We start from the raw sequence: 18,761 nt of genomic DNA, 5'->3' as shown, positions 1-18,761 counted from the left end.
TCTCATAAGCAAGAGAGCTATGATAGTCTTTAACCCCCTGCTGAAGGCTGTGATTAGCAAATTAGTGGGAAATTGATGTAAAGTGGTTTGAAGAAAGACCTTTCTGCAGAATGAGTGTTGCTGGCAACTACTGGACAATTCTTTACCCTAGTTCTCAACAGCTGTGGCTGTGATACATTTGCTGCTATAGAAGAAGCAAGAGAGGACAGACACATCTGAGTTATTCTGACTTTTATTTTGTTGCTTCTTAGTCCACACAGTTGGTATAAAATCAGAAAAGCAAAGCAAAATAATCGCATAATAATGTCTGGAGTCTTAGCATCAGAAGGCACCGCTTACACATCTACATGCGGCTGCCAGTACAGGTCATTGCCAGACACACCTTCAGAAGCACAGAAAAGGGTTACAGAGGCGTGGAGGGGTCTAGAAGGTTTGCTTATTTCCCTCCTGACCATAAGGGGGGGGGGAATACCTTGGTTATAAATGCTTTATTAAAAAAAATAGTAATAATAATAATAATAGCAACTTTCCTAAGTACAAAAGCAGTTATAAGCTGTATATATATTACACAGAATTATTTATCATTCCTATTTCTTGGTTTATCTCATAAAATCATTATCTGACTTTCCAGTGAGTAAGGTTAAATGGCTTAGCAATACAAGGAATGGTAAATAGATAGCACCATTTCACAGATTTGGTATTCAAATTTCTAGAGATATATTAGGGAGAGGAATGGGGATCTGAAGCTTAGAGGGTTTCATTCATTTTCTCCACTTTAGCTTATTCTCACAGAAAGGGGAGGAAAGTCCTTTGGGGGGGGGAGGGCCATCTTCTCACCCACAATTGTCTCAATGGAAGGACAGCCCACTTGGCTAGTTCTTAACTGACCTGACTAACTTTATTTTTGTTTCTTGTCCCACTCAGTTCTTTCCTTCAGCCTCAGTGCTAGTCTTGGCCATTTCACAATATGTATATATTGATATGATTGAATATAACACAAACAGGCACTGGCTGCGAGTAGACCCCGCTGGAAGAGATGTATTGATTATGACATTTCTATCCTGCCCTTCCTCCAAGGAGCTCAGGTTGTCATACATGGGGATTATACATGGGGGAGATGGCAAAATTACACAGCTGCAGGATGCACAGATGAGACTATACTTCACATACAACTCCATATTGGCTATCAGAGGTTTTGAAACTTGGCTCACTCACCCTTACCTTATGCACCATCTACATTTTGGCACACATCCTTCCCCTTTCCACATGGCATTTATATCCATCACTTGGTTAACATGGGTACACGAGGGCATTGGCCAGCATCAGTGCAGTGGTGGCACACCCTAACCATCTGAGGGCTCAGCCTGGGTTCCTGACTTGTATGTGGTGTGGGGCTGGAAGTGGAAAGCTTTGGAGGAGGGATCCATTGGCTTCCACAGCAGGAGGAGGAAATACAGCACTCTAATTATACGGTTAGGAGTAAGAATTCTTAGGCACTTTCTTTAGGCTTTAAACATGGCGGCAGGTCAACAAACAAAAGCAAACAATACTATGTACATATATGTAAAAAGTGTTATAAATAGGTTTTTAAAACCATAGATACTATATACATCTTCAATGAACACAATAACCCTTCTTCAGTTTGGTTTGGTTTTTGTTTTTCCTTGTTGGGTTTTTTGCTTTTTTTGGGTTAACTTCCTTTTTTTAAAACTCTCTAACTCTTAGACACCCCTTTGTCCCGAGTGCTCTAGTCTCAGCAGCCTCACTTGACACTTCATTCGCGCTTCCTCAAAATGATGTAGATCACTCCACTAAGGGCAGCCAGAGGGAAAGCTACCCAAGCCAGGATGTATGCGAAGCCGAAGGAGATATCCACGTGGGGATGCCAATCTTCATGTCTCACTGTGAATATGGCAGCACCGCTCATCACACACAGGCCTGGGGAAATGGAGGGGGGGAAAGAACATTAGCAAGCAAATTCATGACTGAAATATTCACTGTATCACTTAGTTACAAATATCTGTCCTTCCCCACTCCACTCCCTTTGTCAATTCTTTTATCAAAAGGTTCTAGGAGACATTTTAGCAACTATGTTCAAGAGATTAGGGAAACATCCCATGCATTTTGGGGGATGCAAGGATATTCTGCAAAAGCCAACTTTTAAATTTCCATCAGGACCAACTTAACCATTTGTCCCAGTAACTCCACACCTCAGATTTGCCACATTCCCTTCACCTGTCCATGTTAACGGAGTGATGAATGCAAAGGCCATGTGGAAGTGGAAGAGGTATGCACCAAAATGTAGATGGTGCATAAGGTAAGGGTGGTTGAGCCAAGCCTCTAAATCTTTTGGAATGAGAGCCAAATGGCATTGGGTTTTCTATTATTTAGGAGTGCCTCATAACTGGGGAAAGACATGGCCACTAGTCCTCTTGTTTAGCTTGGCAAGAGTTTAAGATACCTGACAGTGAAACTTTGACAAGCACTCTTACCATACTGAGGCATATTCAGATAATTATAATTTCAGCAGGGGTCCCAATTTGGCGCCTTATTCCATAACATACTCAGCATATGGATTAATCCTGCTTTACCAGTTGCAAATCAGAGTTTGACTTTTTTTCTTTTTCCATCCTGCTGCCTCCAGCGCCCTAAGCCCCAGTGATCAAAGCATGAACAGGTCACCCCAGGCCCCTTGTGCAGTAATGCCACTAAGCTCAGCTGCTTTGTATTGCCAGATCAGCAATACCAGCTCTAGGACTTTTTTTTTTTTAGTCCAGCATCAGAGACTGCCAGGATTACACAATGACTCTTCTATTCAGTGCCCAGAACAAGGCCTTTCCGTTGATCCCAGCAATTCCACAACCTGCTCAATGTGCCACCAGAGGAGACTCTGTTCCAAATCCCTGCGACGTGCCTCAGGACCACCTACACCTAACCACAGTGATATTTGAGCTGTTCTTTCCCTCCACACTGCCCCCTTTGTTTGCAGAAAGTGCAGGAGTGGGAATGTGTTGAATTCACAAGCTGCTGATGCAGCTCCCATTCTCTGAGCCATGGAGAGGACACCCACAGCAACAGCAACAGCCCACAGGCTGGGAGCAAAAACTATTGTGTCTTGATCTGGGTGGGATGAAAAGAGTGCTGTGGTCATACCACAAATCACCTACAGACACTAGACAAGAGAGCATAGACTCTGTATGTAAAGAGGTGGCAGAAGAGAAGAGATGGTGGTGATTTTGTTCCTTCTTGAAGATACCAAAAGATTCACTAGGTCTCAAAAGTGGCGATGGGGATTGCAGGGAAGAAAACACTTCAAAGGATGAAGAATTAACACAGATGGCTTCTGTTCCTTTTTGTTTTGTTTTTTAAAACCCTGAAGCTGGTTCTTACAGATCATATCGTCTGCAATTCCCATGGGTGTACACCCACTACAGGAGCAAAGGCCACAGGGATCAGCTTTGAGCCCAGAATAGGGGTTGAAATTGTGTACATATCTAGCTGAAGGAGGCTACTGCAAAACTTCAAGTAATGATTCCCTATTCTGTTCCAATCTGAATATGATAGCAGACCTCAACTCTGATGCTCCTCCCTAATCATTCCACCACCACCACCCCTGCTTAGGGCCCCGTCTATATTCTGAGTATGCATATATGGAAGCATCCAGAAAAGGACTTCAGAGAGAGATGTAATGAGTGTGAACAGAATGAACAACAAAATTCTGGGGCGGGGCGGGGCTCTCTGCCATTTACAGATCTCAAGGGTCCATTCTAACCAGCTGCAAAATAAAGAAGTCTGACATCTTTGTATGATGGCTGAAATTAGCCATATTCTGTGTTTTCAGAACACAAGTAGGGAAAACCCACATGAAACGTCACCCCAAGCACACAGCTCTGTGAGCCATAGGGAACAATGAAACAGGTTGTGAATGCATAATTAATCTTATAGCCTGTTATTTTAAAAACATCTGTACTCAAAATCCTGTATTTGGGACCAACATTCCAGTGCTCTTTTAGAAAGGTCGATATCTGACTTGCACACAAACAGACAGTAGCAGCCAGTGCAGGTGCCACAGGTGGGCGGGGCAGCGAGGGGCACCCTTAAGCATGAATTAGTAGGTGCTTACCTCTGCTCCGGCAGCACCTGCAAGCTTCTCTGAGCTGCAGCACACCACCCAGCATGGCTCTGCCACTCACTCGGCTTCTGTGGAGCCAATCCCCCCAGTGGCGGCCAGGTGAGTGGAGGCGCCAATTCCCCGCTGCAGGGAGTGCTGGGTGGCGCACTGCTGCTTGAAACACTTTCTAAAAGGTGCCTCTCGCTGCCCTCCCCCCCGGTGGCACCTTCACTGGCCGCTACAGCAAACAGATGCTGTTCTCAGAACCCCTCCTCTAATTAAAACACACACTGACAGCGTGGTGTAGTGGTTAGAGTGCTGGGGAGACCCGAGTTCAAATCCCCATTCAGCCATGATGCTTGCCAGGTGACTCTGGGCCAGTCACTTCTCTCTCAGCCTCAAGTAGGTCTGAAGTAGGCAGAGTTGAAGTCTGCCTACTTCACAGGGGTGTTGTGAGGAGAAACCTAAGTATGTAGTACACCACTCTGGGCTCCTTGGAGGAAGAGCGGGACATAAAATGTAAAATAAAGTAAAGTAAAATAAAGTAAAATAAAGTAAAATAAAGTAAAATAAAGTAAAATAAAGTAAAATAAAGTAAAATAAAGTAAAATAAAGTAAAATAAAGTAAAATAAAGTAAAATAAAGTAAAATAAAGTAAAATAAAATATATATAGCCTGTCTTCCGAAGCTGATGCCAGCCACTTTGTAAAAATCTGAGTTTCAGCATGTTAAAGAGAGAGAAATTGAAACATTTGCTGGCATCCAAATACTTGATTAAAACACACACACACACACACACACACACACACACACACACACTTTATATGCCACCTTTCCAGAGTGGTTTGCATTGCATCAGCAGGCCATTTTCCATCTAGGCCCAGACCAGACTGAAACCCACTTAACTATATCATCATGTACCATCAGACTATTAGATTGCATTCCATTTTAACTGCATTTCCTTCCTGCTGGGAGACCTTACATTGAGCAGAAATAGGAGGACGAAAGATTAGCCAGAGAGCTCCTGCACTCGACATCCTATCCCTGCCAAAGCTGCTGGCAAATTGCACAGCAAGACCAGCAGCATTTCTACTGCAGCTCTTGGGCAATGCCAGGCTGAGTCACAGGGCAAAAGGTTGCCTTGGGGGCACAATCCTCTCCACAGAAAGTGTCAGCTTGATTGATGGGTTTGGAACGTGCTTTATCATGGACTGCCGCAGGGGTGGTTTTCAAAGACTCCACCCAGCAGAAATAGAGCCTCCATTTTCCCACATTGCCACTCCTGCCAGAGAGGTCTAATGGGAAACATGTGAACAGGGACTATCCTTATGCTAGCTGCAGACACTCCTGGGCCTTCGCCATTCCCAGCAATGACATGCAGGCTATGGTGTAATGTCCACAAAGCCTAAGGAATGCTATGAGCAAGTGTGCAACTTTGACTTGAAAAAAGAAACCCCTTTTTAAGGAATGCAAATTAATTTGGGCACAAGCCAAGATGGCCCCCACTCTGGAGACTCTTAAACAGACTCACTCTCTCTTTAGGAGCTGAGGCGTGGAATATCCGCCAACGGCTAGTCTGGAATGCAGGGAGAAGAGGAACGGGCAACAGAGAAGGAGCTACTACTGGCATGAGGGTTATTCAGAAGTGCATGGCAGGTCCCTTCAGAGCAGAGAGGGAGACTGGGCCGGTGAACTGCCATTGATCGATAGTCCTGGATATGTATTATGTCAGTGGTTGGCAAGCATGGACACAAGTCAAGAGACAGGGCCATTCCAATGTTCCCTAAAGAACACTCGGGGTAGCTGTACCTCTAGTCTATTGAAATGCGGCAGGGGGAGGCAGCAGCACAGTGCTAGAGGGACATACAAGAGTGGAGGCCTGATTGTATGCCACAATCCTTTTTTAAATCCAGGTGTGCCCCAACTCCCATTACCTGTGCCACTTGTGGCAGCCATGCCAGAGGTTGGCCACCTATGTATTCAGGATAATCCCCCAACATTTACTATTGGGTAAATGAGAACTTCCTGTGCTAGGTTCTGTGGGTCAGGTGTCCCATTGGCTATAACACAGAGTGCCCTTGATGCCGCACTTCTTGTCTAGACTCACAGACAGCCCCCCACCTCCATGATGAAAGAAGCCAAGACTGACAGAAGACTAAGCCCTGGCCAGACCTGTAAGTCTAAATGAGTTTGTGAACTGTGGGACTGCTGATATAGTCTGTAAAGCCAATGGTATGCTGCTATCGCTTCTTCAGGGACATATGGCCATTTCAAAGCAAGGTTCACAGAAAGGTCCCAACAAGTGTTGTCTAGATGCACACTGAATGCACTTTTGAGGCCTTAAAAATAGCTGTGTAGAACACCCTTGGAGTAATGCTAAGAAGTGCAATGTGACTCACACAAACACCCATCATGGCTGACAGATACAGCCACTGAGAGCAAGCTCCAGAACCAGAGAAGGACCTCCTCCAGGACAGACACATCCTCCAAAGACAGCCCTAGGCCTTCTCCTCCACACTAGGCCCAAGGAAGAGGTGTGGTCTGAAGAACAAGGTACATCAGAAAGGCATTTCCTTGGGTCTACAACTCATTTTTAAAAATGGCACTTCCCCAGGCTCAGTAGAGAGCAGGCAGGCAGCTGCTACCCAGCATGCGCTCTTTCTCTTTATGCCTATACACAAGATCAGAGCCTCCCCATCTCTGACAGCTTCCAAAAAAACCTCTTGAGAGACATTTGTTCATCTAAGATTTTAATTCGATTTGGAGAACTACAAATTTCTTTTTAGACTGTTTTAATTTTGTGTTGTAAACTGCCCAGATACATGAGCTTGGGGAGGTATGCAAACATACTAAAAGAATTAAGACCTATGCTCTCGAGGAAGCATGCACATGCAAGGAGCTGACTTCTGTGGCTTCAGATTTAAATGAGTCCCCCCCCACACACATACACACACTTGCTTTAACTTTCTCAGTCACAACTGGGGGGGGGGGGGACACAACCAATCCCAGAAGTGCCAGTGCTACTCTTGAATCTAGAAGGAAAGTTGAAGACAAGCAGGAACACGACTTTTAAATCCCAAGCTGAGGAAGGCAGCTCCGTGTGATTGTGTGCACGTATGCTTCCTCTGGAGCAAAGGTGAAGCAATGTAACCTGCCCCCTGCCCCCATCTGTTCAAAGGGAAAGGAGCCAGGGGAGGGGAGAGATGGCAGTGAGGTGGAGAGGGTCCGGCAGAGCTGTCATGATAGTTGGGAGGGGGGCAGCATGGCCCCTTCCACAAGTCCCACTGTGGGTTGGGTCGAATTCTGACATTTTTGGCAATGCACAAACCTATTGGCCACAAAAAATGCATACCAGGCATCATTTCATGCTTTCTGTCTACACCGGTTGCAAAATATTTCAATCTCTGTGTCTACAATCATGGCAGTCTGAACTAATAGAATTTGCATTTCTCACAGAAATCCTATTTCACAAATAGCTGCCCCAATCCCGGGTGGAGAATACATAACAGGATATTCAACAGGAAGTTGTTGGTACGCAATCAATATATTTGGGCAACAATCAGTAATAATTACAGTTCAGACTGGCTGCTGGATCTGAACTCTGCCTCTCTTGGCACCCAGTGATGGCACATATTCAGAGGAATTTCAGCTTTTGGCACATATTATGGGAAGGGCCACAAAGGAAACAGGCATCCCAGTAACTTCCTAAAAATTTTTCCAATGCTATGATTTGTTAGAACTGATTGCTTTGTTTTCTGTTGGTGGACCCAGAGAAACAGGACCCAAAAATACTGCAGCTCAGCATTGTTCCAAAGTTAACCAGCTCCATCGGTTGGGATTCTTCTTCAAAATGGCCCCAGACTTAACCTCAGTTCAAGCTATTGTTTGAGGTGAATACAAAATATTCCCTGTTGAAGCATGGGGGTACAGCAGCAGCTGACCCCTGGCTTATGGCTGGGGGTAATAATGAACGTTGGCTGGTGACAAAATGCTGTCCAGAGCCCTAAGACAGCTTTGATTTACAAGCTCATCAACGATTATTTAGTGAAGGAAAGGTAAATAGAGTAACCAACTAAGCTAGGCATAGAATGAAGAAAAATGTTGCAATGAGTCAACAAAATGAGTCAAACAAAGCAAAACATGAACCCATTTTGTTTTTGCATATCCCTAATCAGAAGTCATGGATTCAGAGACACTGAGGTGCTCCTGATTTTTACAGAGTTCTGTAAAACGGGCTTCATGCCAAGCCTATCCTCATCTATGCGGTAAGCACTTTGCGGGTTTAGTCACCAGACTTTCCAGCATGACATTGATCTTTGGAGTGTTCCAAGACACTCCCTCCCATTCCGCTCTACTTACCAGCAAGGATTTGGAAAATGCCAGTAAGGTAGAACCGTCCACCCTTAGTGAGAGTGAAGAGCTGGCAGAAGAACAGGAACAAAGACAAAACACTGAAGATGATGGACAGGATCATCATTGCCTGGACAGACTGCAGCCATTCTGGAAAAAGAAACAGGACACAAGAGAACCATTAGGGCAATGTTAGCAAGAGATAGTGATCTGTGCATGGGGCTACAGCACTCATTTCCAGACCCTCCTGCTCTTCACCTGCTATAGCAAATCAGCCCTCCATCACTGGCATCACTGTTAGCAATTCATTTTCCTTCAGCTGTGAAGCGCAGAGATGGCAGTAGGCACTTGTATTAACACAAAGGCCTTACAAAGCACCCAAGAACACATTGAGCCCTTTTTCACGAGCTGTGAGAAAGGACAAGAAGATAAGCAGGGAGGAAGCCTTAAATAGCTTACCTCCCTGAAGACAACCGAGGGCTCCCTCTTCAGCAAGCAGAGTGCCCGCCTAGACGATTACCAACTGCTGCTGGTAGCTTGAGGGGGTTGGGGTGCTGGGATGCATTGCCCTGCATTGCCTCACCCCCAGAGCATGCATAATGCACTCACATATTGCACCATGTGAGTGTGTGGTGTATTGTGGGGATCATACCTCCCCGGAGCTGGCCAGGACCCCCGCAGTCTGCCAGCTGTGGTTGCTGGCAGCCACGGCTGGCAGATGATCACAGAAATGGGGTTAGGAGAGCACTCGTTCTCCTAACCTCATTTTGGAGGGTGGCTCCACAGGCAGGTTTGCCGCCAAGGTGCCGCTGGGATTGGGCCCGATTACCGGGGTACACATGCTCAGGTAAAACCAGGCTGGGCTTCTTAGCCCAGTTTTGTCTCTCTGTGTGTGTGAATAGTTTCATTATGTAAAAGGCACAGTTTGGCCCTGTATGTGTGTCTGTGTTTTCAGTTAAATAGCAGCTGGCAGGGGTGGGGGAGAATCAGGATCAAGGCACAACATGCAGGGAAGAGGATTTAACCATTGTCTTGACAACAAACTTCCCCAATCTGTTATTAGCCTCAGGAGGGAAGCGCACATTGGCATCAATAACAGCTTCCTTCCCAAGGTTAAGTAGCAACTGTGAGGGTTAATTGGGGGTGTGTGTGTGTTAGTATTCCCAACCTGTGTATTATCAGACTGCTCTGTAACTGCTATTTACAGGGCTAAGCCCGCTCTCCCCGCACACGAGCAAGTGGGAGCCCTGGGCAGCTGGATCGGCTGCCCACACAATTGCCAGCTCCGTGATAGAGCCAGCGGGGAGCGGGAGCCGATTGGCGAGACCCCCGGAGCCAGGAGGCAGCTTTTCGCCTCCCCTCCGGGGGTCTCCTTGTGATGAGTCACACCAACCCGGGTTTGCGGAGCACTGACTCCACAAACCTGCTTTTAGGGGAGGGGTACCTGAGCAAGTTATCCGCTCTAGAACTATCAAGCTCACAGTCGAGCCCGGTGGTTCTCACAAGTGCAGAAAATCGGGCTAGCAGAGGCTAGCCCGATTTTCTGCAATCGTGAGAATAGCCTCAGAGGCTATTCTCACGATCAGCCAAAAGCAGGCTAAAGGAGCCTAGCCCACTTTTGGGCGAGCACGAGAACAACTGGGCTTGCAGGCAAGCCTGGTTTAGCCAAAGCGAGTAACCCGCTTGAATACCCCTCACCTAAAATGAGGTTAACTGAGTGAGCGCTCCATTAACCGCGATCTTTTGATTGTGTTTTGCTGTGGCGCAGCTCTGCACCACGGCAACACACGGGGCTCTCTCCAGCATGCCCTGCGCACTCACACGAGGCATCCTGAGACTTCCGGGGGCCATGCAGCCCCCGATCCCTGCAGGCTCCGTCACGGAGCCGGCAGTCGTGTGGGTGGCTGGACAAAGAGGCACCTTTTACCATGGTGATTCTCTTTATTTAGAAGGGGGAGAGTAACTGGCCCTATCCCCCGCCCAGCACAGTACTTCCAGTGACTGTTGCTGGTGTGTGTCTTATGTTTCCTTTTAGAATGTGAGCCCTTTGGGGACAGGGAGCCACCTTATTTGTTTGTTATTTCTCTTTGTAAACCACCCTGAGCCATTTTTGGAAGGGCGGTATAGAAATCGAATCATCATCATTATTATTATTATTTACTACATATTAACCCAATTTCAGAACTCTAGGACAAGCCATTCCAGAAATATAAAAGGGGTGAAAAGTGGGGGTTATCCTTTTTAATGAAGGCAATGGGCAGACTCCTCCACATGGAGATGGGATGATGGTCCGGGGGGGGGGGGGGGCAGGGCTTCAGTTCCAAGTGTTTTTGTAATTTTATGCCCTAAAACAAGCTATTTATAGGACTTCTTTGAAGTTTTTTTTAATTTTAAAAACATCATTAAAAATCAATGCATCAACTGTTCTGCTTCAAAATCAATACACAGAGTCCCGATCATCTACCCGACACCTGTGATAAATTTCAGAACTGTAGCCCAAGCAATTCCACAAATATAAAAGGGAAACTCTTTTCCCTTGGGGAAAATCATCAGATCCCTAGGAGAGTGGGCACACAGATCTGGGCCCCTAAGCCCATGCCTAACAGCACCCCGTATACACAAACCTCATGAAATGATACCCTCTGTTGTAAGAAGGGAGAGCCTAGAGTTGCTTTTGGGAGATAACTTGGACTTTCCACATTGCTAGAGAAGTGCATTCTATTGGATACTGGGGTGGAGGAAGGATACAGTATCCAATCATAAAATGTTGGCGGGGGAGAAAGGGAAAGATAATAAACTGTGGAAATTTTGTTTAAAATGGCAGAATATTCAGGGAGGAATTTGATATGTTTTAGAGTAGGGGTTCTCAAACCTGGGTCCTCAAATGTTGTTGGATTACAGCTCCTATAATCTCCAACCACAATGGCCCACTTTCGAGTGATATGATAGATACCATCCATGAAGTGTCCATGACACAAGCACGACCACCATCTTCACAGCACTTCATCTAAAGCAGTTGCACTTACTGGAAGAACTGCAGTTCCAAAGAAACTGGGAGGTGCTGAAAAAATGAGAATTCTCGCACCCTGCTACACGATTACGATGTTATTCAAATGGTCTACTGACAGCTATGTAGTCACCAGCTTGCAAACAACAGTTTGCAAACAAAAAATGAAACAAAATCTGAAATAAGCAGCTATTCTAAGTGATAATCCTGTGCACATCTAGAATCTTAGAAGAAGCCACTCTACCATGATTATCAGTCAAGACACTGACAACAAGAGCTCAGTCAAAGCCATCCCTGATGCCCAAGTCAGAGTCCAGCTATTTACATGCCTTGGAGCTGGGTAAGTGCTCTTGCAAAACAAATACTACAACGAACACTCAAAATACCACAATAGCACTGCTTGGATGCAGGAATGTTTGTCAATTTCTAGAAAGCACAGTTTACTCCTTCGGGCTTAAGCGGATTATGATGTGGCTAGGTTACTCAACTGATCAGCTCTCAATATTTATAGTTACTTGAAAGTTAGCAGGTCATTTGACTTGCACACATAACAGGCATCCTTTCAGTCACTGCAGCTCTTACTATTATAGTGCCAAGTGGTCTAGATACTTGCAAATTGGTGATTGGGGTTCTAAGTATGTTCTCAGAATCAGACTGAGAAAAACTATGGAGAGAGACTGCTGTATACACAGATTGCATGCTGTATCAAAAAAACCTATACCTGGGGCGTTTACAAGCAAGTGCAACACTGCTGATTGCATGGGTGAACTGAGCCTACTCTTAAATCATTTAACTTTCTATCCATCTTCCTTAGAATCCTACTTGTATTACCTAGAGGAGCTTTTTTTTTTTTTTTTTAGTTTTGCTACAACTGAAGTTTAAATACTTTTGCAGATCAAAGACCAGCTGTCATTCCAATGTCCAGACCAAATCCCAACTCCCACATATACATCCTGCTTCCCTAGAACCTCAGCTGGGTGTCATTCATCAGAGAAGGTTCGTTAACATGATGAAAAGCTTTCACTGAAGTCAATGGAAACAGATTCAAACACCCCTGAGTACAATTCACTCTCCTATTCTTCTCTCCATTTCTTAAAACCAAGCCCAAGCTTGAGAACTATCATAGCATATTTCTTTGTGCATTTGTGGGGAATTTCTCACATTTCACATAAGAAATGAATGGCAAGGGACTTCTAGATCTCTTTCACCTTATTTTGAGGACAGAAACTGTTAAGATTCCATACGGGGCATTTTTAGCATTCTGATTCCTTTCTCATGTATCATGCGTTCTTTTGATGCATGATTCAATTTCAAGTCTTCTAGGGGATGCCATTTTTATTGAACAGAACTGTACTCATCCTATTGATCAGTCCAATCACACAAATGTGGGCATACTGCGTGGGTGAGTGAGAGAGATGGGAGGTTTCTGATAGCATTAACAAGGGTTGAGATGCAGTCCTTTCAAAGAGGACTGTGTGGGAGGCACAATATCATTGTGTGGGAGCAGCTTTTCTATGATGTGATGCCACATGACTGGGACTGCATATAGATGATGCAACCATATGGGTGGAGCACACTACATGGGACTTTCCCACATCCCTGGAACCCTCTAGTGAGGTGCCAACTGCATAGGAAGGGAAGACCCACATGATCTGCTCCACCCATGAGGCTGCATCATCATCATCACACAGTCCCCCAGCCAGGAGGGATCGCATCACATGAAAGCAGAGGCAGTACACGGAAGGCATCGGAATCCCCATGGCAGCAACACACAGACCAAAGCAGCCTCCAGCACTGATCGAGACACAACAAAACGGCAATCTTTTAGAAGAATGAATCAGAGAGGAAAGAACATTTTGAGATCACTATGTGGTTCAGTGAGAGACTGAGAGCAACATACTGTACACATAAAGAGCTTATAAATGCCTACTTATCTCACAGAACCCTTGGGTTAAAAAATATATATACACCACGCATGTTCCTCCAGGCTCTTCATCACCATATAAGCTTTTAACAGTGCAGTCTCAGGCAGATAAGGGCTGTTAAGAGTGTCACTAATGTAAGCAACCAATACATAAAACATTATTCCTCCAGAATGCAGGCTGTTACAGGAACAGCACGGTCACTACAGCTACAGACTTCACAAGGCTCCACTTAATGCCAATCTCTCTACATGCAACATTGACAAACATGAAGGAGAGCACCTATAAACTCAGAGGGAGTGCAGATCCTTTGCAGGTAGAAGGTTTGGAGTTCAACTGAGGGCATCCCCAGCTAAAAAGGGACCGTGCGCATCTGGGATGGGAAATGCCTTTGCCTGAGACCCAAACACTTGGGGTGATGATGTGTAGTTTGCCTAAATGAAATGGCTAGGACCACTTCCCCATCACTCATGTAGCTAGATGTGTTAAGGCTTCTAGTTCACCTGTATGTCTTTCTCCAGTCATGGAACATTATCACCGTAAAACTAAAGTTTACGCCTTCCCATCCAAAGCAGCAAGAGAACACATTCTCTTATTTAGCTGCTATTTATAACAGACCTTCTAGAAGCCAACAGACAAGACTGAGGCAGAACATAAATTCTCATGACTGGATGCAAGTGGAAATACAATGATCTGAATGACTCATACGTGTTAGAGGACAAGCCACAAGTCAGCAGGGAGCCTGCCATGCACAAGACTGTCTGGCAGAAAGTCATATGTATATGTATTCCCCACCACCAATATAGTTTATGTCAAGTCATAGGAGTCTCTCAGAAGAGTCATTCTCTGTAACTAATGGATGTGAACCAGCTTCATGAACCTTCACAATAATGCCCTGGAGCTAATCTTGCTCATGACAGCATCTGGCTATGGTTGGCAACTGGTTGTGGATGAGTCAATTCAGGGTGAATTCAAGGTGCATCAAGATAAGGCTGCAATAACAACAGCAACCAAGCCTTACCAAGACATCATCACAGATGGCATCCAGCTTTCTATCACCATTCACAGCTAATTTACACATGCCACAGAACTGCATGATGCAGCTTTTCTTGAACTGTACAATTTCTCGAACTTCCTCAGAGAGGAAGTCACACTTCTGAGGATTCCCCCACAAATGCTGCATGAAGAAAATGAGGATATCATTGGCTTAGAGGGACAATTCATGGCTTTAGTTTGGACTCAAAACTATTGAGATCCTACATGTCCTAAAGAACACCATCTCCTTTGTGTGCCAATGCAACCCCTTTGCTCTTACAAGAGAGCCTTTCTATATCCAAATCATACATCGGCAGCAACTGGCCTTTCTCTAGGTCAGGGCTGCACAACTTTGGCTCTCCAGCTGTTGTTGTTATTATTATTATTATTTTAACATTTATATCCTGCTCTTCCTCCAAGGAGCCCAGAGCGGTGTACTAAATACTTGAGTTTCTCTTTCACAACAACCCTGTGAAATAGGTTAGGCTGAGAGAGAAATGACTGGCCCAGAATCACCCAGCTAGTTTCATGGCTGAATGGGGATTTGAACTCGGGTCTCCCCGGTCCTTGTCCAGCACTCTAACCACTGCACCATGCTGTAGTCCAGCTGTTGCTGGACTACAACTCCCATCATTCTCAGCCATAGTGGACAATGATCAGGGATGATGGGAATTGTAGTCCAACAATAGCTGGGGGTGGCAAAGTTGTGCAGCCCTGCTCAGTCACCTTTCTTTAAGAGGTCTGTGCCCAAGTATATTCCAACAGTGGTGTTAGACTGTTGCTATATAAGCAGGCCAAAAATAGGTGTGAGAGGTATTGTAGGCATCCTTTTCGGTCTGTATTTTTTACATCATACTTTATTTAGCTAGACATATTTATGTTATTCTCATAAGTTCCAAGCCAAAAGGATACACAGTTTTTTAGGTTATGAAATAAGTGTGCTATCTTTTGTTCCATTTCATATCATGCGGTACCAGGCCCTCTACCAGATTTCATGCTCATCTAGCTGAACATCCACACTGGAAATGAATAGTCAAGAATTCTTTACCAGTGGGGGAGCAGAAAGCTATAAATCAAAACTGTACCAATAAAAGAATGCCAAGAATGCACTTTGGTCCTCTTAAGTGGACATCTCTGTGTACTTTTAAATGCAAACAGCCTCTACAACATTTCTAATGGGCTGCAAAGTTTTGTTGGACAGACATTCCTTCTAATGATATTATGCATGTATAGAAGCCTCACATCTATGTCCCTGCCTGATCCCTTTTGCTAGAAGAGCGAGAAGGATCCCAAGGAGATGCTTGGCGTTCCTCAGCTTTTCTAGCCAGTCCTTAGGCTCTACTAGAATCCTACAGGGCTGCCACTGGCACTCAGAAATGGTACTTCATGGAACAACAACACAGCAAACTCTTCGACAAAGAGTTTGAACAAATTGTTCTAAAGGATCTGGCTGGAATGAAGCCCCTGCTCCCCTTTTATTTTGTAGTGATCCTGCTTCTGTGCATTTATTAGAAGCCTAGCTTCTAGCAATTAACCAGCTGAAACTTTTCTGGGACCAGAGGCATAATGCTGGGGGAAACTTTATCTGCTCAGTTTCATTGTGTCAGGTTGCTGCTAAAGGTACAAGAGCAAATCAAAAGGTGGCAACCCAACCTTAAGAACATTTTGGTTGTACTACATCAAATGTAGAATCTGTCACTGTTTTAAATTGTTTCAATGTTCTGTTTTAATTCATGTGATTTTATTGTAAACCACCCAGAGATGCGAGTTTGGGGAAGTACTAAATAACATAAAATAAATCATGTGCCTAATTTGAAAAAGTATTACCTCATAGTCAGCAGATTCTTAGTGAAACATGTTGCAGTTAATTACTCATATAATGCAAAAGATATACAAGAAAGAAATATCACTACCATGATCTCCTAAAACAAAGGGGAGTTCTGAACCCTGTAAAACATTTCAGAATTCATATTAGACTCTACAGCCACTAGACTTGGGTGCCAGAAGAAATATTGGATCAATGCCAATCTCATAATGATATGGGGGGAAATAATGGGGAGAATGATAGGGCCTCCCCAACACTATCATTATCAATATTGCATCGGCATTGACCCAATACTACTTATCGGAAACCAGCTTGGAGATAAAGCCTCTCCAAGCCACCTCCTATTCTGATCTGCTTTTTAAGCACTGCACCTCCAAAATCTGGGGGAGTCAGCCACCAAAGTAACCCCCAAGAAACATCCATTGGACCCTTGATCTCAGGGATGCAATCCTTAAAAACCAGCCCTGAGCTGGCTTGGAGGAAAAGACTCTCCAAGCAGATGGGCTAGTCCCCCCACCCACCCACCCACCGCCAATATTACTATTTAAAGTGGAAGGATTTCGAACAGGAGAGCAGGCATTTCAATCAGAATTCCAGCTATTGGGACTCCCCGCTGTCCTAACAGAAATCCTCCCAACAATGCCCAATAGTGGTCATATCAGTCCAACATTCCTATAAGACCAATGCAACTGCCCAGCCCTAACAGTTACCCATTTTCCTCCCTGTAATGTGCAAGACTCCAGCTCTGCATAGCAAGAGAATGGCAGAATACTATGGGAGCACATTTGCTACATTTGTGGCAGAGTTCCTGTGCCTTTAACAGCTGTCTGATAGAAATTCAACAGATAATGCTTCACCTCCACCATGTTGGGGGAAAAGCATAGGAAGTCCACCAGGGAAAAGGTCCTCACAGGGCTCACAATCTAAAAAGAAGCATAGGTCACTGGAGGTACAGTCACTGGAGGTACTGTGCTGGGATGGATAGGGCCAGTTACTCTCCCCCTGCTAAATAAAGAGAATCACCACATTAAAAGGTGCCTCTTTGCCAGGTTAGCAGAGGTCATCTCAGTAGAAGCTCAGCAGAAGCTAGTCATATCCTACCAAGTGTGCATCCAGAGGATATACAGAAATCAGTCCATGAACATGTATATAGCCCTGGTGATGTGCAAAAAGCTTTAAAATGCCTAGGTTCTTTTTCATCACAATAACTCTCGGAAGTAGGCCACTATCACCCCTTTTTATAGACAGAAACTTCGAGCTGAGATAACAACAAAGCCAGGGCCACGCAGTAAGTTGATGACCCAGCAGTTATTTGAACTGGTATTGCCACGTTTTTGCTTGATCAGAGTCCTGTGATTTAACAGTGGCCTGACAAGCAGAAGATCAACAGATGCAGTGTTTACTAGCACAGATATTCAATGATGTCGGGCGCTGGAACACTGCATGTCTGTCTGCTATACAACAGTTTAAAGGCACCTTCAGGAAAGCTGTAGCAAGCAATCACAATTCAAACCCATGTCTCCCAGTTCCAAGTCCAGCCTACTGCAATTAGATCACATTGGTTTTCACTAATAATAGGGAATCAGTCGGCAAACGTAACAGAAATGTGCGATACATTCAGAATACTGACCTGTTTCATAATACTACCATGTATATTCTTCTTTTTAAGGTGCATGTGAGCTTCAAAGAGCTGCCAGTGACAAAACATCCCTGGGCTTGTCATCAAAAGAAAAAATGGATACAGAGTTTTAAACTTTCTACCAGCAGGCCTCTTTTGCTTGGAATAGCAGCACGTGAGCCAAATATGGCAAGTGAAGCCTTTTCTATCTCACTGAGCTGTTAGGAAAGGCTTCACCTACTGATTTCTTCCCAATATGCAGCTATTAAAGGCACAGGAGCCCTGGCAGAAAAAAGCTAGCAGCTCTGAAGTGTTGCACATGTCTTTGCAGCTTGTCCCAGGTAGCACTGCTGCCTTTCTTACAGGCTTCGCTCCTAGTCCTTTAACAACAGTCGGGCACACAGTAATTTGGTAAATGAAGCCACTTGTCTCCATGACAGGAAAAGGTTCACTGCTACATTTCAATGCATCAGACTGCTGTCAAAAGCACAAGAGCAAGACCATTCCTGAAGAACAAAAATGGCAACCCTACTCAATACATCTTTAAAAAGTATGCCCGACTCTCAACAACCCAGAGAAATCCTGTTTTGTTGAATGAAAAGCATGCCGTGCTGTGATAGCATCAATATCAAGTAGAGGAAGGGAGAAAGACGAGATATATTTTAGCCCCCACAAATGTCATTTGAAGAATGCCATCTCGTCTTGATCAAAAGTTTGGAATTCCATGGGGTCTTTGGCATCCTCAGTGGTGCTGCTTCAGTCGAGGATCTGACTGATAATCTTTTGATGTACAAGTGGGATCCAGTCCTGAATTCCTGAGATAAGCCTACACAAGGAATGTCTGGCAGTGCAAGCTAAACTCTGAGTACAACATTTAAACTTGTAATTGTTGC

At 44.7% G+C, this 18,761-nt stretch overlaps 1 protein-coding gene across 3 annotated transcripts in view; it reads right to left on the bottom strand.

Annotated features, from left to right (window-relative positions):
* Positions 1–216: 216 nt before the first annotated feature.
* The window catches only part of PMP22 (peripheral myelin protein 22), a 35,340-nt gene continuing 16,795 nt past the window's right edge, over positions 217–18,761 (bottom strand). For all 3 annotated transcript variants that reach the window (XM_053303278.1, XM_053303277.1, XM_053303279.1), the window contains exons 4-5: positions 8,471–8,611; positions 217–1,938 (exon numbers count right to left, since the gene is read on the bottom strand). In XM_053303278.1, the coding sequence (XP_053159253.1) occupies positions 1,775–1,938; positions 8,471–8,611 (305 nt within the window). In that variant the 3' untranslated portion in view covers positions 217–1,774. The remainder of the gene's footprint in view (positions 1,939–8,470; positions 8,612–18,761) is intronic.

This window comes from Hemicordylus capensis, chromosome 2, assembly GCF_027244095.1.
Source record: "Hemicordylus capensis ecotype Gifberg chromosome 2, rHemCap1.1.pri, whole genome shotgun sequence".
Taxonomy (NCBI): Eukaryota; Metazoa; Chordata; class Lepidosauria; order Squamata; family Cordylidae; genus Hemicordylus; species Hemicordylus capensis.
The sequence above is the reverse complement of the archived record's forward strand: the minus strand, read 5'-3'. Positions and strand labels throughout refer to the sequence as shown.